Here is a 25,931-nt window from a genome sequence, read left to right as displayed (position 1 = left end):
ACATCAACACTGCAAGAAGCATTAACTAAGCTTTTGCGACAATTCCATATTTAGCAGGGTTGGAATACCTGAGACTGTGTGTACTGATACATGTTTAAATGTAAGACTAAAATGTTCAGCTGTATCTGACAAAGAGAGGTTTGATAAGTTGATGTCTGATATCATAGGGCAGTGATTCCCAACCTCGGTCCTCAAGGCACACTAACAGTCCTGGTTTTAGTGTTATCCATGATTGTGCACAGGTGGTTTAATCAAAATAACTGAGGAACTAATTAAGTCACCTGTGCTCAAGTATGGCTATCCCTAAAAGCTGGACTGTTAGTGTGCCTTGAGGACTGTGGTTGGGAACCCCTGTCATAGGGTGTGGTATGAAATGTCATCATTCAATGCTATTTAAGCCAACCCTAACTGCTGCCTAACCCTAGCCCAACCATAATTTCATGTGTTGACTTAATGCCGACATTAATTTTGAACTTGTTTACATAGTGTCGACATTATGAATCTCCACATGTTAAATGTCAACATATCGACATTTAGATCATGTCAACATTCTGAAAGTCAGGCTGGCTGCATCCCATATATATGCACACATGAATACTTACACAGATAAAGTGGCGTCACTAGGGGGATGTGGACCACACCAGGAGTCACCCCCCGAGAGGATGACACCAAATTGCCGGTTACTACTCAAGTGTTAGTGTGCAGCGCCAGTCTCTTCTTCCAGATGCGCATGCCTCCGGCACGCACAGGGGGTCAATTGGCCGCACTTGTTCGTTACCAACCCCTCTCGCACTGGGTGTTAAAAACCCCTATCGCACTGGGTGTTACCAACCCCTGTGACACCACTGCACAGATAGGTCTATTTTGTGCTAGTATTTCCAAATACCCCGATTTCCCGATATATACTTATATTTACGATATGTACCTTACTTCTCCATTGCATACCACAATCCACCTGCTAAAACTGCAAGTGAAATGTGAGTTATTACACTTCCCTTGGTGATTTAGCTGATGGATATTCATGGGCAATCGAGAATTAAGGTTTATTCTATATATATATATTTGAGCAGTTACTAAGTAGAATGAATGGTGAAGACTGTTGTCGTCTGACAGTCTGCCTGCCTATTAGTATCCTGAATATAACTGGTCATCCTGTACTCTTGGTGGCATTACCTGGCCAGCTGCTCTTTTGTTTGGTCTGTCAGGATGGCACTGTCTGCTTTCAGCATACACGCCAGAGTCGAGATCACATCAGCCTTAAGCAGCTTCTTCACACGTTTTGTCACAAAGTCAGCCTTATCCTAACAGGAATTAATATGGGCAATGTTAATATTGCAGCAATATACAGCAAATTTACATGTGGTATTTAGAGATATTTTTGAAAAAGGTCTATTGTGGTTTGCATTCATAGGATATTTTCAGATAGTACATTTTTTTTTTTTTAATCTTTACATTTTATCGGAGGTGTAAAAGTGAAATAAACAAATAAATAAAAATGATATGATACTTCTATTGTTTCTGGTTACTACGTGGAGTTCCAGATTTTTCTGTTTCCACAATGCGTGTCATCCACTTACCTTTGGGTGTTGTTCAGGCACATGCTGCTTGGAGAACTTAGCCAGCTGTACCAGCTCAGGTATTACTTCCTTTACATCATAGCTGTTTGTGCAGTTGACCAGAGTGGTAGCCACAGAGTATAGAATTGTCTTATCACTTGTCTGTATGAGAGATGATTGAACAGCACTGTCAGTCTACAATATCTGCATATAAAAGTAATTGCCATTATCAGAAATGAATGAGCAGATGCCTGAAAGGCCTTACATACCTTCGATAGCTCAAACATGGCTTTAAGAGCTTGATCATCTTCAACAAAGTCATCCTTGACATCAGCATCTAATGTCAAATAAGCCAACCCTTCCACTGCCCACTTCCTAGTCTGTAAGTCAATGTTCGGGTTACACAACCACCTGTGAAGAGACACCAATCACTTTACAAAGTGAAAGTTGATTATCAAACAAGAGGATATATACATTCTAAAACACCGAACCTACTGTAGTAGTCCTAATTTCAGGCAGCATCCGTATCTGTGCCTTTTGCCAGTCTTGTATCTGCTACTTTATACTAATGCCACTACAAAGCCCTTCTCTGGTGTATATCTATCAGCGTCCAGAGACGCTGCAATACTGCTTGGTTCGTCTTTAGACGCAGCATTGAAACTTGCACCAGCCCTGTGGCAGTTTCTCTGTCTGAGTATGGCCTCAAATGTAAATGGTTCAGCTTCCCTGTACATAACTGCTTTCAGCTACACGCCTGTGACACTCCCATAAGACACAACATGTCCGTGCGTCTTTTTAGCCACCCCCAGTTACTTCACAATCACCATCCAGGAACACCCCTTATATTTCTGCTGCTGTGCGTCCAAATCTGTACTGCGACTCTGTACCTACAAAATCAGGATGCATGTGCAGTGTGTCTTTAAGATCAGAACAAAGACATTGCTCCACTGCGTCCAACATTGCCGCTGCATACAACTCAGACTCAGGCCCTTTGTGGTCACATGCTAAGTGCTTACCCAAATATGTGCATGAAACAAGCCTCTCGAATTTAGGTTATTTGATGAGAGCTGGTGGGGCCAATAATATAGGAAAGATATCCAAAACATCAGGGTAGATTTGAATGGGTCCACATAATTATTCACATATACATATGAAATATGATTTATGGTAAGGGCATTGTATGCTATAGAAACACTTACTTCCTGCATTGTTTGGCAAGTTTATCAGTAGATCCCTCGGCAAACTGCCTTAAACCATAGTCTGTACCTCCAGCAGATCCCAGTTTACAAAGACCCTGCAATTCAATATTCAAGCATGGTAATCATTATCATAAAAAAACATATTATAGAGCAATATGTATTATGAAGGGAATGGGTATGAAATACCGACGGCTGTTTAATCCCGACTACAGAAGCCCGACAGGACAAGATCCCAACTAGGGCTAGTAAGTACCCTAACCCCCCCTTTCCCTCCTCCCCCCTTTCCCTCCTCCCAACCCTAAACCTCCTTTAGAAGTACCTGACCCTTAGATTACTAGAGTGGTGCCTAAACCTAACCCCCCCTAGCCTAACCCTAACCCTCCCTGGGGGATGTACCTAACTCTAAGTCCCCCCAGAAGTCTATAAACCTAACATTCCCCACCCCCCCCCCCTGCCGTGGCTAAGTGCTAAGCCGCCCGGACTTACCTCGATCGGTCTGGCATCCTTCTGTACTCCGGCGTCGGGATTAAGATAGGTGTCAGTATTTTGACGCCTATCTTAAGTCCCCCATTGGGCTTTAGTTGTTGGGATATAGACCGGCGGCATGTAGTCCGCCGGTCTATTAACCACATCCCTTATGAAGGAGTTGGGTGGACGAAATGGGCTGCAAAGTGTTTTTGAACCTTTATATAGTGTATACATATTAAGAAGTTGCACTGACACAGTCGTAGCAAATAATTGTTAAAGAAAAGCCCAACTCATCAAAAATGTAGTTAGGATAACAGTAATGAAGGCATTTTAAGTAAGTAAGAATGGTTGAATAGGAAAGTTAAATAAAAGGAGGTTAAAGAAATCACAGTAGGAGAGTTTCTGAATTCAGTAAAGGATGCAGTCTGGTGATAATAGATGGGTAGAAAAAATACAAATAAAGGATCACATTATATTGTAGTAAGCGATGCTGTGTTTTAGGTATGATTCTAGAGATAATGACAAGAAATGAAAATGATAGCCTGACAGCTATGTTGATTTGATTACCAGTTGTCTCCACTTCTAGAGATTGAATTGTGTTCTCCAATTCTCCTCTGCTAAAATCAGTCAGCATATGTGCCGAAAGCAGGTAGAGTTCACTTAGTAAGGATCTGCACTATCAGGCAATCAGTAAGACGTAATGAGAGTGCTAGAAAGCAATTGTATTGCAAGTTACAAGTGATCCTAGTAATCTCAATCCTGGAAGGGTATGGGGGGCAGCACCAGACGAAGTCATTGTGTAATACTGGGCACATGAGCTTATTGTTGTCAATTACTGAAAATAAATATTTAAAGTGCAGTCTGTAAGACTGCATGCCTGCTACAATACTTAATATTGGGGTTAAGCAAACTCACCGATAGCATTGGATATACATGCCAAAAGTACTTTGAAATTTGTGACAGGAGCATTCTACATCTAAAGAGGCTTCTACACTATAGAAAAATGCATGCTTTCACTAGAACAAATAAGACAATATTTGTTCATAATATACTAATTTACATTATGCTTCATAGCAAGAGGTAAGTGACCAGCCAATGAACTATACAATGGACACATTGCTGTGAAATATGTTGGCTATAGGGGTTCCTCCTAAATGGTCACAAAGTGTATTATATGACCACCCATCTTCTCAGATATTTTTTTACATCCCATAGAGTTGTGTAGGAAAATTGGTGCAGATTAACTAACATAATACATTTTAATGTACCCAGCTGGACATCATGGTGATGTTGGGCCATGTATTGAATTGGCCACTAAGGGAGAATTTTATGATGACATATTATTGAGATTATTGGAGTTGTATAGATGGGTGAAGTTTTTGTCTATAATAATAAGCCAGTTTTGTCTATAATAAACTGATCTCCGTTCATGAGCACTTCATCTGCAATGCCTTGATTCTCCTTGCCATCACCAAACCCTGGATTTACCCCTCTGACACCACTGTTCCTGCAAAATTCCTCCATCACTTTGCTTCCTGGCTCTTAATCTTCAAATGGGCCCTCAAGACCCATTTCTTCCTCAATGCTTTCCAGCGCTCATCCTAACCCACTACTCTATGCTCCTTCCTCACTCTCTATCCCATCTGTGTCACCCCTGTTTGTCTGACCCTCCCACCAGAATGTAAGCTCTCGCGAGCAGGGCCCTCTTTCCTCACGTGCTTCTTCTTGCCTTACTTTTACTTTCATTTACAATGGCACCTAAAACTGCTTACTGACACCCTGCTGCTTATTTAGGTGTTATGCAGCATTGTTTATAAATCATGTACTTGTCCTGCATTGTCTGTACTGTTAATAACTGTTGTCTTGTGTGCTCATTTGTTTCTGTACTTTGTAAGGCGCTGCGGAACCCTTGTGGCACCATATAAATAAAGGATAATAAAGGATAATAAATTATTAATGGTAATGGAGAAAAGGGCCTCAGCTGAGGTCTATGTACAAGGTTTTTTAGAGGTCTATGTACAAGGAACACTTATTTCTATAGACTATTTCAGCACTCTAAAGATTTTGAAGTAACTTTTTGCTTATTGAGAGGCACTATAACAGACTACTACCACACAAGCACAGAAAGAAATATGTATGTTCCATCGCATGCAGTTCTACACCCTTTCGTGATATCTGTATTGGTATTGGTAAAATGCGTGGAGCTTTCACACTCACCACTAAGGCGCGAATCTTTATCTTCTCATTTTTTGTTTTCTTGTAGATGTCCTTCAACATGGAGACACCATTGGTGATAATGAAGGTGGCACGGCTGAGCTTTGTACTGGCGTGAATTAGAGCTTCCACTGCAACAAGCTGGTCTATCTCATTCTCTGAGGCAGTCAGCGCTACCATCATCTCCATAACCCCTTGCATTCCTAGGAGTTTGTTTCCCAGGTCAAAGGGCCCCTGTAAGATGCCGGACACAGTCTGTATGGCGTGCAGGTTTTTTTCCATGTTTTTGGGGTCAAAATTTCCACTGTTGGAAAAATAACAAATGTTTGTTAAATTACAGCAAATAGATACAGAATGATAGATAACAGCCTGAGGACTGACAGGATGGTAATTTAAGTAATTTCACTTACATTAATACAGTTATGATTACAATTTATTACTTATTTATTGTTTATTAATTTTATACTGCAGAAATTATACATCGAAAATATTTCTGTTGTGCAGAAACAACAAATTATGAAACATCCTTATTGTAGCAATTTAGTGAATGGGTGGCTTACGTTATATACTCCTCACAGATTATCCTGAAGTTATCTCTCTCTGGATCACAGCGCAGATCATCGTATAATTTATTCACAAAAATAGAAGCATTTAACCGGGTGTTCACTGTCAAGGGGAGGCTGTTTGGTAATTCTGGGATCTGACCCAAAATTTTAAGAATTTTCCTCAATCCTGGGAGAAAAAAATAATAATATTGTATTATATTAATAGCTGAGAACTTTCTGAAGAATCTTACAATAACACAATCATATGGTAAGAGAATGATCAATGATTTAGGAAATCTCTTGTTCTAACATCAGAATTTATAGTTTCTTTTTCAGCTTTGAAACATAAACCCACCAACAATGAGAGCCTATCTGAAACCAGGAATTGTAAAACACAAATGTGTTTAGTACAGGAAATGTATTTAGAGGACTAGATGTAGTTTTATAATCCCTATGTACAGGCTGAGATAAAATGTAGGATTTGTGAAATTCTCCACTTTGACTGCCCTCTGTCATTTTTCTTGAACCTCAGAACCTTGGTCACACCACCATTCATTTTAGGTTTTGCCTCCAGTAACCAGACCTACTCCTGTTACACTGCCATTTATCTGTGACCGGAGGTAATCTTTTCTTATTAAATTATATTGCTAACACAAATGTAAAGGTTACTTTTCTATATTTTCCCCCATTCTTTTATTTGGTATTTACCATATTACATTTTTGAAGGTATATATTATTAAAAGTTAAGTTTTAATTATTAACCACATTTTATATGTATATTTCAAAAAAGTGCCCCACAAAATAAATGTTTCTTTATTTTTTGCCTGTGCAAAATAATATCTATGATAGTGATATACATTAATTCCAAGTGAGCACCACAAACAATCTGTAACCAAGGATGATAATACTCCAGATTATTAGTCTTTACGGTTGGTTCAGCATAACAATTTGTATAATTAGTTTTCTAAAAATCCTGTGCAAGAATCCATCCCAGAACCCCCCTTTCCCCTTCTTTGCTACTCCTGTTACAATCCTACACCTGCTGTACAGGGTATTGAAAGAAAAAAACTAACAGAAGAGCATGAGATAACGTAAAGTGGTTGTAAGATAATGCCAAAAAAAGCACTATGTCGCCAGGCTTAGAAGAATTTTTGTAAAAATTAAATTATATTTTATAGCATGAATATTGTATATATTCTTGTCTTTCCATTAGGCAAACACAAAAGGAAAATTAATACATTGCATTAGTGGGCACTTAATGGGATGAGTGAGCATCAGATTTTGGCCACCAAAAACACTGAATTGTATATGCAATTCACTAGTAGATATCCATGCTTTCTTGTGGGTGAAGGTTCATTTAGTGCCCCTAGATGCCCACCTTTCTATCTCATATTTCAGTTTGGGTCTCATTAGATGTTCTCATGTCCCCCATCCTCCACTTCCCCTGGTTCAGATTGTTCAGATTGTTGCTGTTATCAGTGAGCTGTGAATTTTCCTGTCATTCATTTTCTATTGTTTTCTTTTTATGTCTGATAGATTGACTTCTATATGCTGTGTATGTGGACATCTTTTCAATCTGTTGTTATAAATAAAGAAAATGAAAAATTAACCTGTGTCAATCACAAAGAGAGATTTGGAGTGGTCTTTATTCTTCTGGTCTTTGCGGGGAATATTTTTATTGAGCAGATTCAGTGCCTGATCCCTGCCATGTCCAGAGACTTTCTTACTGACAAGCATGTCCAACAAGCAGGTGGTGATCATCCGCAGATCCTTCTTAGTGTCTGTGAAAAACAAATTGCCAGATATGTACCAATAACTATACAGTATATATATTAGGGATGTGCAGGCTCGGTTCTACTCGGTTCCGTTCGGTTCTTTTTACCGGATCTTATTGGGTTTCAGCTGTCACGAGTATATATATATATATATATATATATAATAAGTTGACAATACATTCATGTGTTCTGAGCTCTCACCTAATACCAGAGACTCCTCCTTGCCATGTTCTTTCCGATCCTCTCCTGTCAGCGAGTCCACAATGTTCTGCACAAGGTTGCATGTTGCCAGAGCTATTTCCTCATTGTCCACAGCCATAATGCTGCAGATTTTATTAAAACCCACAAGGTGTAGAATAGCTGTTGCCTACATGGAAGAAAGCAATTTGCATGTGATATATTTGATCCACTCTTTTAGACTGGCTTTTAGGGAAATTTAAGAACCTAATTTTAATGTTCATAAAATCTCTATCTGTCCACAAAATCAACAGCATGCCATATTTATATACAGGTATTTGGTATTTGTTATCCAGAATGTATGAGATTTGGGAAATTCTGAATAGGCTACATCTAAAAAGGCACTCTAGCATTCCTCGTTTTATTAGGCTGTTTAGCAGAGCTCCTCAAAGTAACTAAGTGGAAATTATTAGTCATTGTATTTTTGTATATTACTGAAAAAAAAAACACAATTATTGGGTGTTCATCTTGGCAGGGAAAGAGATCTTATTAAGTGTAGCTACAACCCCCTCTTTAGAGCATTTGAAAGTTTCACAAAAGACTGAATGTGTCACGAAGTCTCATGGTCAGGCAGAATAGCAGCTTTCAAAAGGGTACTACTCACAGAACTTTTATATTTACTTTGTACAATTCCTAGGCTGCTTCCTAAATCCTTGTGCAATAGATTTTATAAGGTTATTGTCAAATATGTTTGGAAAGGAGTCAAGCCAAGGATTGTGAAGAGCACAAGGGATATTTTGACTGACAATGGGGATGTTTTTTTTTTCTTATCTTCAGGATAAATACATTATTCCCAAGCAGGACTTCTATAAGCACCTACAATTGTGTCACTGGATTTAAAGTTTCCTCTCTCCCTCATTAATACATTTATCATTACCTGAATATGTTTTAGAGCGTTTTCAGTCCTCCAACCATAAGGGAGGCATAACGTGGTGGTATCAATCCCAAATAATGGAAGGCAAGACGAGTAAATTAGCTTGTCAAAAGAAATGGGAGGGTGATCTCTCTAGGACACTTGATGAGGAGGACTGGGAGGTTATTTTCCGTGTGTGCTTTAAGGTGTACCAATGTACTAATCATTCGGAAATGATTATCCAGTTGATTCACCGAGTATATTTTACCCCTGTAAGACAGCACAAAATATGGCCCTCTATCTCTAAATACTGTTGGAGGAACTACGGCTGTGTAGGAGATATCTTTCATGTTTTTTGGTTGTGCCCTCTTTTACAGCCCGTGTGGTCTGAAATTTTTGTCATGATTGGTAAAGTCATGGGGGGTGAATATACCGGTGGATCCTTTAGTTGCCTTGTTCCATTTCTATCCTGGTAGTCTGACGCTGGGAGATAGTTTTATCATGGGTCATATACTAATTGCTACTAAGGCTGCTATTGCGCAGCTTTGGAGATCTGCCACAGGGCCTGATTCAGAGCCGGACGCTCTGACCAGAGCGCTCGCTCTGAATCAGTGCCCTCCTACCTAAAAATGGAGCGGCCTCCTAGCCGCTCGCATAGCTGTGGGTGACCACCCACAGCTTATGCGAGCGGCCAAAAAGATGGTCACGATGGTCTTGACGGTAGGGTCTCGCTGCCGCAAGCCCAGGAGACCCCAAAAGCGCTCCCACTGACATCACTAGTGATGTCAGTGGGGCCGGACCCAGACGGAAGGCGTTCCCATGGGAACGCCTCCGTCTGGGCAGCAACGTCCCCGGCCCGCCCACCAAAGGGGGCGTGCTGTCAGTCACCATTGACAGCACGCCCCCTTTGGTGCGAGACCCATGACGACAGCTTGGCTGTCGCTATGCGGGCCTCGCGCATGCGCACGACAGAGCTCCCTCCGTCGTGCACATGCGCATTAGGGCACCATCGACCCGCTTGCGAGCGTCCTGCGCTCGCGAGCGGGTCTGAATGAGACCCACAGAACTTAGTCTGACTTCCATTGAAAATAAGGTTGAAAAGCACTGTGATTTGAGACTGCCAATTGTAAGTATTCCACATCTGCTTCGTCTCCACATATGAAATGGTTTAGGTGGAATGAGTATAGGGAAGAGCAGGGTTGATCATCCATCTATAGCAGGACTATTGACCTTAATATTCTACAATCTCTTACTTCTGAATCTTAGATTTTTCTTCTCTTAAATCCAGTTTTATGCTATATTTCTTAGAAATACTGTTTATGCTGTGTATTTCACTATAGGACTGTTGTCCTAAATTTTTGTGCACCTATTCCACCCCTGTGTACCCTCCTATTTACTTTCTGTATCCTATTATCTTATGTGAAAACTCAATAAAAAACTTGAATGAAAAAAAAAACCACAATTTTTTTTGGGGGGGTAATAGGGCAGATAAGGCAAAACATATTGTTCTCTAGTGGAAACAAGACCTACAAGACATTCTACCCCTAAATAATAAAAAACTGGGAGCAGACTTACTCGTGCCCGATGCCCAGTGCACATGCCAGAAAGCGTCCTCACTGCAGAGATAACCAGCTCCGGGTCCTTGGTTTCCACCAACTGCAACAGGAGATTTACACCATTGCTCTGGAAAATCCTTTCAGCACCGGCATCTTCCCTGCCCAGGACTATAAGATTGTTGACAGCCTAAAGCAAAGAGCAGGTAGAAAATTGTAATAATGTTAGGAGAATGTTACATAAGTCCTCTTCGCAAATATCAAGTTAGTACTTGCTTTCTTCTATATTTGTTATTACTATTAGTACTGCTACTAATATATATATATATATATATATATATATATATATATTGTGATAGGATCACTGATAAAGTGGTCAGTGGTAGATACATTTGCCCTAGGTTTTTGACCTGTGTGTTCTAAAATCCCCAGGAGAAAGTCTGCAGTGAAGCAGATTTGAGTATCGGCTTTTAGAAAATCCGGTTTGGGACCTGGGGGTGTGGATGTGAAGAGAGGGAGGGCTCCATCCACAGGCTACTCCAGGTGTTGTTTTTTGGCCTGTTAGCAGGCTCATTAGGCTCTGCACCTGGAACTGGCTGCTATAGGCTGTGTCTGATTGTAAGCTGGTGTCTCATACCCAGGCCCGCTGAGAGCCACGGCGGGCCCGGGTAATAGGGGGCATGACTTAATCGCAGGAGGCGTGGCTACGTCCCCTGCCCGGAAAAAAGAAAAGATATGCAGCCCTGCTCAAAGCCAGGGGGGGCACGATCAGTGTGATCGCCCCCCCCCACAGGCATAGGAGACTGCTGTGGCTGCTGCTCAGCAGCCACAGCAGTCTCCACTGCAGCTCAGCACACGCTGGGAGGGGGAGCGGCGCCGGACCCGGGCCCCCGCCGGGCACCTCAGGAAGCCCGGGCCCCGGTAATCTGTACCCGCCCCCCCCCCCTCTCGGCGCCCCTGCTCATACCTGGGAGAGCAAGCAGACTGGCTGGCTCAGAGACACTTGGTGAAAATACCTGTAAGCTTGTGCATGCGCTTGTGTTGATAGTGGAGGCAGTGGGTCCCACTATTTCTTTAGAGAGGGAACCTCTTGTTTAGTTAGCAACCAGACGGGCTAGCGTTTACTTTTATGTTTTGTTCTCCTTTTTCATTGCACAATAAAGACTGGCGCTGACCAGTTGGGACGAGACTCCAGACTGGTGTACTATTTTTTCTGCTGCTGTGTGTGTGAAGAGGGAGTCCATCTACCCCAGGAGAGGGACCCCTAATCCGATTGTGTTACAATATAAATATATATATATATATATATATATATATACACACACACACACAGGAAAAATGAATATTGCGCTATCGATTCCAATTCCAATAAATGACCTTGTAATATAGTTTAGACAGTCCACGTGTTTTTGGCATTTTTTCATAGAGTGCAGCTTCCCATTGATATTGTATCACCACACAATCTCCATTATTAGATAGTTCTAGGAAAGAAGTATAGGAGCGCACAATGTGGATTGTCCGTCACTCCAGACACTGCCATTCACCACTTATTCAGCTCTAAGTCAAGCCCGACTCAAAAGCCCAGCGACAGGGGCGTATCTAACCATTTGCCAGGATGGCACTTGCCAGAGGCACCGGCCGAAGGGGGGCGCTGTTTGGTGGTCCTGGGCCCGCCCCTCATTCCTATGCAGCGCAGACGTCCAGAGTCAGACAGCCACTGGCGCTTGCACTTAGCGGCAGCTGCCTGGTTTAAATTAATAAAGTTTTTTTTTTTTCTTTGAGGCAAGACGAGCATGATGTCATGACGTCTCATGCGCCTCATCACTGCACTGAGGAGGAGCCGGCCGCCGCAGCTGCATGTAAGTGTCTCTGGTTTGCGGGGGACAGGGGCTGGAGCTGGGGAAGGGGACTGGCTGGTCAGACAGAAAGGGGGGGGAAGGCTGGCCTCAGTAATGCTCCTGGCATCCACCGGTGTGGTCCGGTGCCCGGTTTTTGTGCAGTGAACTCCACTCTGCTCCATTTCTCCTTGTTGGCCCCATCTTGGATCCTCTGTGCTCTGCATGATACAATACTGAGCCGATTGTTGACTGGATGTCTGGGGAGCCTGTCCCTGGGACTGGTCATCTCCTGGTCAGAAAGAAGGGGGGAAGGCTGGATTTGTAGATATAAGGGGGTGCTGGCTGAATTGGAAGGAAGGTCCCTTTGGAATCCAACTGGGAGAAACATGGAAAGGTTACTTTTTTGTTTTATTATTATTATCTCTATCATTTTTTTTTTTAAATGATTATTATCTCTATCATTTTTTTGTTTTTTGTTTGTTTTTATTAAATAAGTGCGAGTATAATTATTCTGAAAATGGGGGGGGGGAGGGGGGCGCCTGTCCATTATTTTGCCAGGGGTGCTCTGACCCCTAGATACACCCCTGCCCAGCGGAGGTTCTTTTCAGCAGCCACCATTAGCGCGTAATGGATGTATCGCTACGGTGTTTCACGGAGTCCTCACACAGTGCTGGTGCAAATCACCGTCCCAGGCTCGCCCCAAACGTGTCTCGTCATAGATAAGACTTCATCTTATAATGTATATCTGTATATCCAGAAATGACCGGCACTCAGAATAAACAAGATCTTGCCTGGTTGCCCTCCTCATGTATGGTAAGCCTATATCCCGGTTTATAGGCTTACCATAAACTGGGACACTCATGAATTACACAGGTTATACATATATCTTACCTGTCTCTATCATGTCCAGATCACTTCTCTACATATGTATGTGTAGGTGCATTGTGTGTAATTTCAGAAATGGTAAAAATGTTTTATTATTTTACCTTGTCTCTCATTTCTTTTTCACAGTTTGGGTCCAGCAGAATGTCAAACATCTTCTGAACCCGAGAGTCCGTGGAGAACTGAACACGAAGCTGTGAAACAGAGGGAAAGATGGGACTAGACAGAGGCTCTGCACTTAACAATGCCACACAATACAAATGTCTTTACAGTACTTACTACGCATTATAATAAATATTGCCGTCAGTAATACACAATGCTAGGGACACATGCCTGAAAATGCCATCATCGTTGTTAATCATTGTTGAGAAGCAGTTTGTAGGGTACAGCAATGCTAGCCTGGGGGCCAGAACATTTCAATTCAAGTAACAACTTTTAAAGTAATACATAAAATAATTATTATAATAATACAAAAATATAAAAGGTAAGTTAAGGTCCGCAAAAATTGCCATGACAGGTTTAGGTTTTTACAATAAAGTGCATTGGTTTATAGACCACAATGGTGGCATCTGTGACAGTGGTATGTAGTCGATGGTGGAAAATGGATGGATTGAGAATACTCTTTGCTAACTGCAGATGTTTAGGAGCATGAATATTACCTACACTGAAGTGACGACTGACGAGATTCATTTTGCAGGTTGTGATTATTTGGTCACATTTACAGGTGTGTTCCCTGCTTTCGCTGGAGAATGCAAAGCCTTATGTTCCCCACCTGGGAGATGCATTTTGCATCTTCCAGGTGCACTTCTGTAGGACATTACATATCTTGGTGCACTTTTATCATAACAATCTTCAAACACAGAACAATGACACATGTAATAAAGACAGACTGATTTTAAAATTGTGCTTCTGTCTTATTTTTCTACTTTTGGCAGAATGGAAAGGGCCCTTAGGGACCCCTGTCTATAATATTGGGATTGCCATTCCATTGGTCCCATCCCGGTTAAATATACTGCTCAAATCATTCAGACAGCAGCAGGAGGAGGCCTCCATAGAAGCTGAAGGTAAAATGAGGACTCTAGCCTTTGGCTGCACCTCATGTACGACCTGTTTTGTGATTTGTTTTGTTAACGTGTGTAATTTGGAGACAATTTAAAATCCAGTTTCTGTTCTATTTTACACCTAAGAACTCTACTATAAGTGTACCTAGCTATGCTCAGTCTGTTATTAAGCAATACTCTGCAGCTGTTGATAATGTATAAATAAGGTCACGTAAAGAGAGTTTATTAATTCTGCCAATAACTGAGTAATATAACAACCCTCTTACATTGGATGGTCCTTTCATAATAGCAAAACAACCATTAATGTCTCTGAACTAAGATGGGGCCATTGCAACAGAAGCTCTCACTCCCATAGCACCAGCACCGGATGATAGTACAGTGTTGGGGTGTAGTCCCCACTTGGTCTCACCTTTTCCTGTATGTCGCCGCCCAGGCGGTGGAGAGTCTCTGTGAATGTTCGATTCTTTGGCTCCAGTGTTGCACATCTCTGAACATCCTTAAATGCTTGGTCCAACTTCCCCAGTTTCTCCAGTGCCTGACAGCGTCTGAACAGGGCCTTTATGTCCGATGCATCCACATCAATAGCTGCAATTTAAGCAAGACACCTGTCTTTCAGCTGTTTATTTACCCAATCAATTAAAGGTGAAAAAATTATGTATATAAATTATTACTAATGTTGTTTATTAGAAAACTTAGATCACTAAATATAAGAGTAATAAAGAAGGTGTAATCTTGACCTGAGATAATTTGTTATAATTTGTTGTTTTAAAATTTATGATACTATTTGATGTTCTAAAATATTTAATTACAAAAAGGTTAATACATTATGTAGACATATAATATATAGCACATTAACTTTTTATAACAGGCTGATTTAACACTTCATTGTTGTTACAATCACTAATTTATATAAGCAACTCAGGCAATATATATATATATTTTTTTACATGTTCTAGGCATCATTAACACAGCAGTTAATGAAGCAGTATAGAACAAAAATAACAATGTATATAACAATGTCATGTTTTGTATTTATTTTAGACAAGATCTGACCATACAGCTATTGGAATTACCAGCTGCATGTTCTGTTACGGATACATTTTCTAAACTGCAGAATTTAAGGTAGCAGCAAAAAGTGCAGAAAACATTTTGTTTTGCAGGACTAGATATTCCAAGTAACCTCAGAGGGTAAATACTCAGCAGATACATATCATTTTAGTCACCTAAAATGGACAGATTTTTGCTTGACCTTGGAGGGTCTACTTTCATTAGGATGTATTTTTATAGATAAGTAGTCTGGTTTTACTTGTTTATGTTCGGACTGGCTATCTGGCTCTCACGTGTTCTGGATAGTCAATAAGATAAATCCGAACCTGCACTAATTTGGTAAAAAGAACCAAGTCAAATCTGAACCGCTGATCTCTACATATTTTACTCTCTTTAAATTTCACATCTAAAGTACATTATTAATATAGGGGCAGAAAAAGATAAAAAATGTAAAGTTAATATAGGTAGCCCCAACATACCCTCTCAGTCATGAGTCGGTTGAGTTATCTAGCAGTATATTAGGTATAATAAGAAGTAAAAGCTGAAAGTACTAATTAGTATTGGTCACATGAGTTAGAACTAGTAGAACTTTTGCCATAGACTAAAAGTCTGCAAGGCATCCAGCAGATGGCGGTCTAGTGCATGCACCTATGTAGTTACATTTGCCTCTGCATTGTTTATGCTTTGTAATGATCCACACTGTTTACTCACTTTTCTGTAGCCCACGAATGAGGCAAATACAATCACCAGTTGTAATTTAAATTAATGAAATACAAACCTGACTGAGCTTTTGATATATAGAAGAATTAGCTAAAACAGGCTTTCTGGCACTCTTCCTATAATTTATGACTAACTACTCATAGGGTTTGTTCAAATTATATGGTTGTTGTACTATTATATTTTACTACAGTAAAATGACTAAATGAATATTAGCAGTGAAGTAATACAGAACTTCCATTTGGAAAAAATGCACTGTAGGCATGCATATAAAGGGAAACTTGCAGGATTATTTTAATCACATTCACATATATATATATATATATATATATATATATATACACACACACATACATATTGTGGCTCATTTTAAATTAGACGCATTTACACCCTGAATGCACGTTCAATAGTTCAGTGTCCACTATACCTGCAACTTGCATTAGCCTAGAGTGGCAGACCTAGGGGTACATAAAATGTAGGTGGTAGTAAGAAATGCACCTACACCACCCACCAAGCAATCCAGAAGGGCTAGGTATCTCCTCATAACAAACAAGTATATATGTTATACTGGGCATATAGCACGCACTGGCATAGTATGCCACATACAGCCTTTTCAAATTCACCAATATTTCTAACCAAGAGGGGGTTTATGGGACATGTAATCGCCCACACTAGACCGCTTGCCTATAATCTTGCAGGCGTTGCAGTAGAAGTGGCGGATTGGTAGATCTTGTGGACTAACAATAACCTAAAATGTATAGTTATTCCAGACAGTGCTAGATCACAGAACAGTGCATGGCAGCGTTCCAGACAGAGATGAGCAGGACAACAATAGAAGACATTTATGTAATCACTACTTTATACAAAATTTACTGTTGAGCTAACCCACCTTTAGTTGCATCTGTTGCTGCTTGAATATAGTTTTCCTATGGAATCAGAAGACAGAACTTGAATCAAATAGAAACATAATGAAACAATAAGATAAAGTGGAAATGTATCAAACCTTAAAGAGAGCTATAGTGGAGAAATTGCCCATAGCAACCAATCAGCTTCTAGCTATCATTTATGTAGCACTGTCTATAAAATGAGTTAGAAGCTGATAGCTTGCTATGGAAGGGCACCAGGGAGGGATTAGGATACCTACCAACAGGTATTGGTATCTTAATGCGATCGTGATGCCGGCGTCGTGTTTTGACCACCAAGATCCCGAGCGCTGGCATCCCATACCCATTCCTCTATGGACAACTTCTCCACTTTATCTCTTTCTAATGCTAGCCATACACTGACAGATAACATGTGTGTCAGACCGACAGACATTTTATCTGACAAGCTAAAACCCAGCAGATATCAGGGGAGCAGGGGAAATGTCAGTTGGTTGGCTGCAGCAGAGCATACATTGCCAAATAAGGCAGACTAATTATTAAATCAGTAGGGCATGTTGGAAGATTTTAATGCCTGACCATACAATAATCGCTGATTGGTCGTGGCCATACAAATGGCCGTAACTAGGGTAGTGCGACCTGTGCCATGGCATAGGGCACCGCAGAGCATGGGGCACTGTTTGGGCCTGTCAATTTTCTGTTTATTATTATTCTCACTTGTAGCTTCCTCTTATTTTATCCCCAGCATCTCCTAGCCGCCCCTATCTCTTCCCTGGTCCTTCCCCATGAGGCTATGGCCCTTTTTCGGATGCGCGTCTTATGTACCTATTTGAAAAATAGGGTAGGGGGGTGCCAATGCTCTTTTTGCACAGGGCACCAAAATGTCTAGTTACGGCTCTGCCATACACTATGCAATTATCAGCCCGATCTGTCAATAATTTATAGATCAGGCTGATATTTGCATAATGTATGCCCACCTTAAGGTTTAATACATCTCTCCCCAAGGGGCAGATGTACTAAGCTCTGGAAAGTGATACATTGGAGAGTGATAAACTACCAACCAATCAGCTCCTAACTGTCACTTTTCAAACACAGCCTGTGACATGACAGTTAGGCGCTGAGTGGCTGGTAGTTTATCACTTTCCAATTTATCACTTTCCAGAGCTTAGTAAATCTCCCCTCAAGTGAGCTAGTGTTAAGGTTTATTCTATAGAGGTTGAGTCTCTGATATCCAAAATGCTTGGGACCAGGGGTATTTTGGATAACGGAATATTCCGTATTTTGGAATATTTGCATATCATAATGAAATATATTGGGAATGGGACCCAAATATAAACACAGAATGCATTTATGTGTGATATACACCTTATACACACAGCCTGCAGGTAATTTTATTCAATATTTTCAAAAATTTTGTGGCTCAAACAAAGTTTGTGTACATACATGAAATTCAGTTATGTTTCATATACCGTACACCTTATACACACAGCCTGAAGTAATTTTATACAATATTTTTTATAATTTGTGTCTTAGACAAATTGTGTACATTGAACCATCAAAAATCAAAGGATTCATTATCTCAGTCAAGCCAAAAAAATTCTGTATTTCAGAATATTTCGTATTTCGGAATATTTGGATATGGGAGACTCAATCTGTATATGTTTAAGACTTTGTACATATTGGTGTTGAGGTCCAGCGCTAAGATAATGTATTTATTACAGGATGAATTCAGTTTGAAAGGTTGGAAGCAATAACACTTCTTTTCTTGTTTTTGTCCATCATCCACATTATCCAGGGGTGCACAGACTACAGTACAAGTGACACTTGCCTACACTCGCAGAATTTCCAGTAAGTTTTGAGCTCCTTTGAGAGTGAACAACCCACCACATCCTCTCACGCTCTAGTGAAATGGGTGGGTTGTTGGAATTGTGACATAATTTGATGAGTCTCGCCTCATCATGACCCCTTAGCATAACGTTGTGTGGTGTGGGGGTGTTATGGGGTAATTTACTGTGCCAGCCCCCCCCCCCACTTCCACCTCACTCTCCCCAGTTCTCCCAAAGCAAGAAAATGTAGGTATGTATGGCACGAGTTGCCTTATATATGATATAAATAAGAGATTCTAATAAATAATATTGACAAACAAATTTCAGAAGCTTATGAGAACTGAATATTTGATAGTTGTGCTCATGAAGGGAAACATCTCTGAACACATTCTTATCTTAACTAGAAAAATTATTTATGATGACAATTATTTTAGTACTCTACAAAAATAACAAAAACTGTTGTATGTTTGACAACAAGATCCGAGTAACACACCTTTTTAAGATAGCAGGCTGATCGATTACGGAACAGAACAGCTAACATCTTCTTATCACTGATCAGTTTTATGGCTTTGCTATAGCAATCAATAGCCTGATCATAGTCGTTTGCTTTGAAGTACTTGTTTCCATCTTCTTTAAGTTGAACTGGATCTTCCATCTGCAGAAAGAAACATGATCATGCTATAAATATAGCAGTATGTTAGCATATACAATGATTATAATTCACTAAAACTGTAAAAATGTGTTCATGTAAACCCATATTTCTACATTGCGAATGTTTAGTATACAAATTTGTTATCGTAATTGCTACTAATTTTAAGTAACACCTATAACTATTTTGTAAGGGATTGTCTAACATGACATAGCCCACCTAATTTCATTTCTGCCCCCAGTGTATCATAGGAGATGTGCACTGAATGCAGCAGCTGGCTGGATGACCATGGTCTCTATGTTATCAGGGATCAGATATCCTTCCAGTGCAGGCTATACTGTAGTAGAAGAATATTTTGCTGTAAATTCAGCAGGTGATTAATAAAAAAAAATGTTCCACTATTGCATGACAGAATTGTCTTTTCTGACATTTCGTACATTATTATTTCTTCAGACACGTTATAGATTAATATATTCCATCAGCATGAACAGTTGAACAGAGACTATGTTGGACAGGTGCTGTGACATGCTGTGACATGGGGTCTGTTAAATGCTCTTCACACTATTCATTTGTTTCTACAAACAGCAATGTCTGTCCAGATGACTGACTGTTGGCCATATATGGGAAGTAGCTGGTCACATTGGGGGCCATGTGTCACTGCCACCTGTCTTTGTTCCAGTCTGTGGCAAACATACATTTCTAATTGATTTCAGCTCCTTGATGTTTATATACATGGTGTGTTACATAATATATCAAATACATATTACGATAAAATACATTTACTACTTTACTATGAATAGTTTTACTACAACCCGTTTCCAGTCACTTGTGAAGGATCCTGTACAGACTACACTGTGGTATGGTTGTGCTATCATCAATCGTACGTAATCACAGTAGTCTAATGTAATAACTGACATGCCCGGCTTATATAAGTCTATAGTATCTACAGGTTTTTAGCACCAATTGTAAAAAGAAGAACTTGTATGAAGGAATGAATAAACTGGCAAATTAATTAATCGCCATGCATTAGTCTAGAGAAAATGGAGGTGTTATAATTTATTTACTGGGCAACACATATACCTTACAATGTCATGCTATGCCTTTCTATCCAACACACTCGTGGTTCTACCGCAGCAGTGGCAGTAAGAAGCTGATTGGTTGCTAGCAGAGACAAACACACACTAACTCAAGAAAACATATAAAACGCGTACGCGTGTAATTTCTTTCTATGTAGAATGCAGCTTTAGGCCTATACAGGCCAATACAGTTGAACATAGGGTGCTTAATAAAAGACATTCTTGTTGTATATGTATAAGTATATACAATTATTATAAATTGCAATCTGAGTAATAACAAATGAAATACAAATGTATTATCAGAGCAGTTGTTTTGTTGTACTACAATGTAGCATCTTTCACACCTGGGAATCATAGACACTATACATAAGTTCTGTCAATGACTATAAACCCCTCTTTAACATTAAAGCCAGAGGGAATGAGGACTTTAACACAGTTCTAAATGCCAGCAAAAAAAATATAGACTTTGACCAAATCAGGCAATGAGGGGAAAAAACACCATTTCCACACAGAAAATACAAAAAATAGAGGGTTAAAATGATTGGATAAAAGGATTATTCAATAATATAGTCACAAAATGACATGTTTGAGGAAAAATAGTCAAACAGTACTTAGTGGTAGCCTTTTTTGAAAATATTTATCTATTCACAATCACATATTTATTTGTTATTCCATATGATTGTATATAACATGATGACAAAATGAGGATCTATGTTTGGTGTGTCAAACTAACGAAAAGAATATCACTGCGCTAAGTATTAAACAGATTGGAAAAAAATGTGTGTATTGCAATAATCTGCTCCCTATTTAGGCAAACAGAAGACCTGTATAACAGTAATAAATTGTTTTAATATATAGATAAAAATATAAAAAGGAATCTGTTACAAATAGGCCAATTCATGAATAAATTGCGTACAAACTGGCTTAAATCACTTGCTGCTGAGTTTATTATTATTTTGACATTCTTTATTTTTATTCCTGATTTATTGTGAATTGACTCATTTTTTCAAACAGTATTTAAGATACCAGTGCCAGGAGTGACAGATTTATTCTGTGTCTGTGTTTAGTTTTTTTCTGTGTTTGGTGTGTAATATCGTATTGGCAACATTTCACTATAAAGAATATTCTTAGGATAACCCCAATACACCTGATGGACATACTCCAGTAAGTTTCCTGATATATATTGTCACCGTAAGCATTAGAAATCTTTGGGGGAGATTTATTAAACATTGGAGAGAGAGAACAACCAATCAGCTTCTAACTGACATTTTAAAAGACAGATGCTGATTGGTTGGCATAGGCAACGTCTCTACATTATCCTTCTCCAATATTTTATAAATCTCCCTCTTTGTATTGTTACCTGAGCATATAAACGTACCTTGAGCGGCATATGATGTTGCAGACTTCTCCTCTCCTCTGTACTTCTCAGTTTGTGCCTTCTGTGTTATATATAGAAGTGAATGAAATGGTCTATTCTGTGGAATGCTGGTCCTCCAGACAGGCACAGGGGGATCCTCTGGTAAACAAATGTTCAAAATGTTAGAGATAAGACACATACAGTTACAGTGTTAAATTAGAGCTACACAAATAAGAATTTAATCTTTGGCACTTATGCTACTAACATAAAGAATATTCAAAGTTTGAAAACTTTGTGAAGTAGCAGCAGATGCCCCCCCTGTTACAGTGAGTAAGCCAACCTGCCCTGCCATGTAAGGAGGTGACAGAAAGCTGACCACTTGGACTACAGCAAGAATGAAGTTGATATAGTGGGAGATGATCCAGAGCAGCTGTCACTTTTAGAAAAGTGTGGCAGCTTCTGGAACATGCACTGAGCCCATATCATTAGACAGCGGCTGATTCACTGTGGATTATTATTTTCCTGTTGTGTAACTTCATTTTTACACCATTTCTATTACCACAAGCAATGTTTATGGAGGTAATTTACAAAGCAGTGCGTAAGCAGATTTGAACCCATGGTGTTCTTGGATTTGCGCAAGTGCACTTAGATTTCCATTGCATGTGTTTTTAGAGCAAAATGGTGGCTTTTGTAGACAAGACAAAGTTTTCAGAGGCCAAAAAAAAATAGGGAATACAAAAGTCAACAGTCAAAATGTTTTGTTTTTTATTTGCTTAGCTTCCAACTCAGAATATGCCCTATAATGTTATTTTTCATCTATGTACAATGCAGTTAGCCTGAATTCCATCCAGATCAGCCAAGTACCGGTCTATGGGCCTGATTCATTTCGGATCGCAATATTCCGTACGCAGTTCATTAGCATGCTAATCCATTGAGATCGCATTACAAACTCAACACTACATAAGGACGCCCACTTTACATTGCATACATCCGTAATACTTGGCAGAATAGCGAAACCTTCGGTACAATCGAGAAATTGCTAACAACCACGCATGCTATGAGACCTCACACTGCGTATGGCATTACAGTGCCTAATTTATGCTCACCCCTGCAAGGGCGTGCGAATGCCTGCGTTTCCCCTACCACCCCCCCGTCACCACCCACAAACAGTGCTTCCTGTAAATCACTCTGCGATGGGTCTGCATAGCCTATGCGATCGCAGTCCCAATCACAGTGGCCGTCACGCCCACTGCGATACATACACAGAATGAAAAATCGGCTGATTGTGTGCATAATCGCAGTTGTGTACGGTAGTGAATCAGGCCCTATGATAAGAAGCTACAGTTTGAACTTTTGGAATCGCCACCATAGAAATGTACTCAATCATCTGCTTCATGCAAACAGGTACATTGGGGCTGAGGCAGTTAAGTGCAAAATGAAAATAAATGATAACTGAAAAAAGCTGAATGCAAAAATAGTATATTAGTAAATTTCCTTGCATATTCTAAGCTTGAGATGCATTTTAGTCAGCGACACTAGCATACCAGAGGTTCCCAAACACAGTCCTCAAGCCACCCCAACAGTTCAGGATTTATAGATATCCATGGTTGAGCACAGGTGAGTAAATCAAATTGACTGAGGTACTAATGAAGTCATCTGTGATCAGGGGCAGATTGGGATGGAAAACCAGCCCGGGAAATTTCTGGAAGCAGCCCTAATGGTGGTGGGTGTGTTGAGAAGGTGGGTCCGTTGAGGGGTTCGGTGTCTGTGGAGGAGGGCAGGATACTCCCTCATCTTAATGCGTGGAGAGGCTTTTGCAAGCCACTGAGGGGAGCATTTCTGGCAATAGAAATCTGGGTGAATAATACCCTTTTATTTGGGGCCCCCCATCCCTCTGCACTAGGTACAGGCCAGTCAGTTTGAAAATCTTTTCTTACCTATATGGTGTTTTTTCTGCAACAGGGAACCTCTGAAGAATTTGAGTCTCACTGGGCAGTGTCTTCATCCAGTATTCATTATTCATGTAGAAGATCATATTGTCAGGAAGATGCCTGTTTATGTAGAAATATAGCTAATGTCATCATCATAACCTACAGTAGCAGAAGTTTTTGTGCAGGGCAAAATTAATTTCCCTGATCATACAATTTCTGTGTCTCCAGACACCCCTACATGTTTCCATCCCCAGGCTCCACTGTGGTTCTCCAGGCTCCCTCTGTCCCTTCATCTCCAGGACCCATTTTCTCTTTCCATAACCCCATATGTCTCTCCAGGACCCCATGCATTTTTCCATCCCCAGGACCCACTGTGTCTCTCCATCCCCACGACTGTCTCTCTTCATCCCCAGGCCCACCTGTGTCTCTCCATCCCCAGTCCCACCTGTGGCTCTCCATCCCCTGGTCCACCAGTGGCTCTCCATCCCCTGGTCCACCTGTGGCTCTCAGCCTCATTCCCCCAGCTCCAGTGTATCTCAGCCTCATTCCCCCTGCAGCAGTATATCTCAGCCTCATTCCCCCTGCAGCAGTGTGTCTCATTCCCCAGTGTGTATCTCTTAGCCCCATTACCCCAGCCCCAGTGTGTGTCTCTCAGCACCATTCCCCCAGTCCCAGTGTGTGTCTCTCAGCACCATTCCCCCAGTCCCAGTGTGCGTCTCTCAGCACCATTCCTCCAGCCCCAGTGTGTGTCTTTCAGCACCATTCCCCCAGTATTCACTATTCCTGTAGTAGATCACATTGTCTGGAAGATGCCTGTTTATGTAGAAATATAACAAATGTGTGTCTCTCAGCACCATTCCCCCAGCCCCAGTGTCTCCAAGCCTCATTCTCCACCCCAGTGTACCTCTTTCAGCCTTATTCTCCAGCCCCAGTTTGTCTGCCCTTGTGTGTTTCTCAGCCTCATTCCCACGGCCCCTGTGGGTCTCAGCATCATTCCCCAGCCCTGTCACCCTGTGTCACCTCAGTCCTGCATCGTCCACTCCCTCTCCCATCCCCCCACGTCATCAGCCCCACCTCTCTCAGCCGCCGCTGTCAACACTTATCTGATGATGCATTGGCTGCCCGCTGCTTGTCTCTGTGGCCAGCCGGCAGTATCTATGGGAAAGGGGTAATAGACTGCACACCCTGAATATATATAATGGGAGGTGCTACCTGTTGAGACTGTTAATGCAGACACAAAAAAACAAATCACAGATGCACAACTCCAATTACTAATTCTATAAATACATTTTGCAATAAATAGAGGTTTTTAGCATAATCATGGCCAAGGTTATGGGCCTACCCACCATATTCAGGTAACATCTGTAGGGTAGGTCCCTAACATACAGAGGTTTAAATCCAGGGCACAGGACACCCCCAAACCAGCTCAGCCGAGCCACCCCAGGGCATCGCTCTAATAAGAAAGGTGAAGTGAAAATTAAGATAGATAAGAGCAGCTACAGCTGCATATATAGAGTAGAAAGGTGAAATAGTAATTGGAATTGTGCATCTGTGATTTTTTTTGTGTCTGCATTAACAGTCTCAACAGGTAACACCTACCATTTTATATATTCAGGGTGTGCAGTCTAGGACCCCTTTCCCATATATTCCATTTAGGGTGCTTCTTTGCCCACCTGAAGGCACGAGACACCTTCAGCCTGGACTAGCACCCTGCCCCCATTGGTTTAGATCATGGAGTCTGGCATTGTCAATACACACTTGTACTAAGCACATTATAGGTAAGTCCTACAATTTATACACTGTAGTGTAGCTTTGGGTTGATTTTTGGGGCATGGGTCCCCTGGATTGCTTTGGTTCAGGGCATCGCATTATAACACATTTCCCTTTTTTGCCATGTTAACACTTTTACTGTTTGTTTATTATATATGTAATTCCACATTTCTACTCTATAGATGCAGCTATAGCTGCTCTTATCTATCTTACTTTTCACTTCACCTTTCTTATTAGAGCGCTGCCCTGAGGTGGCTCGGCTGAGCTGGTTTGGGGGTGTCCTGCATCCTGGATTTGAACCCCTGTATGTTAGGGACCTACCCTACAGAGGTTACCTGGATATGGTGGGTAAGCCCATAACCATGGCCATGATTATGTTAAACCTCTATTTATTGCAAAATGTTATTGCAAAATGTGTATATATATATATATATATATATATATAAAAACAAAAGGAGAATAAAAGGGCGCTTATAATTTAAATGAGACAGACCTT

At 40.7% G+C, this 25,931-nt stretch overlaps 1 protein-coding gene across 1 annotated transcript in view; it reads right to left on the bottom strand.

The window, feature by feature from the left end:
* UNC45B (unc-45 myosin chaperone B) overlaps nucleotides 1-21,862 on the bottom strand; it is a 32,137-nt gene extending 10,275 nt beyond the window's left edge. The window contains exons 1-14 of the mRNA XM_088446383.1: nucleotides 21,756-21,862; nucleotides 19,146-19,307; nucleotides 16,835-16,871; nucleotides 14,591-14,766; nucleotides 13,225-13,314; nucleotides 10,423-10,590; nucleotides 7,959-8,124; nucleotides 7,593-7,763; nucleotides 5,998-6,169; nucleotides 5,441-5,741; nucleotides 2,756-2,850; nucleotides 1,826-1,967; nucleotides 1,578-1,718; nucleotides 1,174-1,301 (exon numbers count right to left, since the gene is read on the bottom strand). Coding sequence (XP_088302509.1) covers nucleotides 1,174-1,301; nucleotides 1,578-1,718; nucleotides 1,826-1,967; nucleotides 2,756-2,850; nucleotides 5,441-5,741; nucleotides 5,998-6,169; nucleotides 7,593-7,763; nucleotides 7,959-8,124; nucleotides 10,423-10,590; nucleotides 13,225-13,314; nucleotides 14,591-14,766; nucleotides 16,835-16,871; nucleotides 19,146-19,307; nucleotides 21,756-21,767 — 1,961 coding nt within the window. The 5' untranslated portion in view covers nucleotides 21,768-21,862. The remainder of the gene's footprint in view (nucleotides 1-1,173; nucleotides 1,302-1,577; nucleotides 1,719-1,825; nucleotides 1,968-2,755; nucleotides 2,851-5,440; nucleotides 5,742-5,997; nucleotides 6,170-7,592; nucleotides 7,764-7,958; nucleotides 8,125-10,422; nucleotides 10,591-13,224; nucleotides 13,315-14,590; nucleotides 14,767-16,834; nucleotides 16,872-19,145; nucleotides 19,308-21,755) is intronic.
* Between the last annotated feature and the right edge of the window lie 4,069 nt (nucleotides 21,863-25,931).

This window comes from Taudactylus pleione, unplaced genomic scaffold, assembly GCF_031769625.1.
Source record: "Taudactylus pleione unplaced genomic scaffold, aTauple2 ptg000397bl, whole genome shotgun sequence".
NCBI lineage: Eukaryota > Metazoa > Chordata > Amphibia > Anura > Myobatrachidae > Taudactylus > Taudactylus pleione.
The sequence above is the reverse complement of the archived record's forward strand: the minus strand, read 5'-3'. Positions and strand labels throughout refer to the sequence as shown.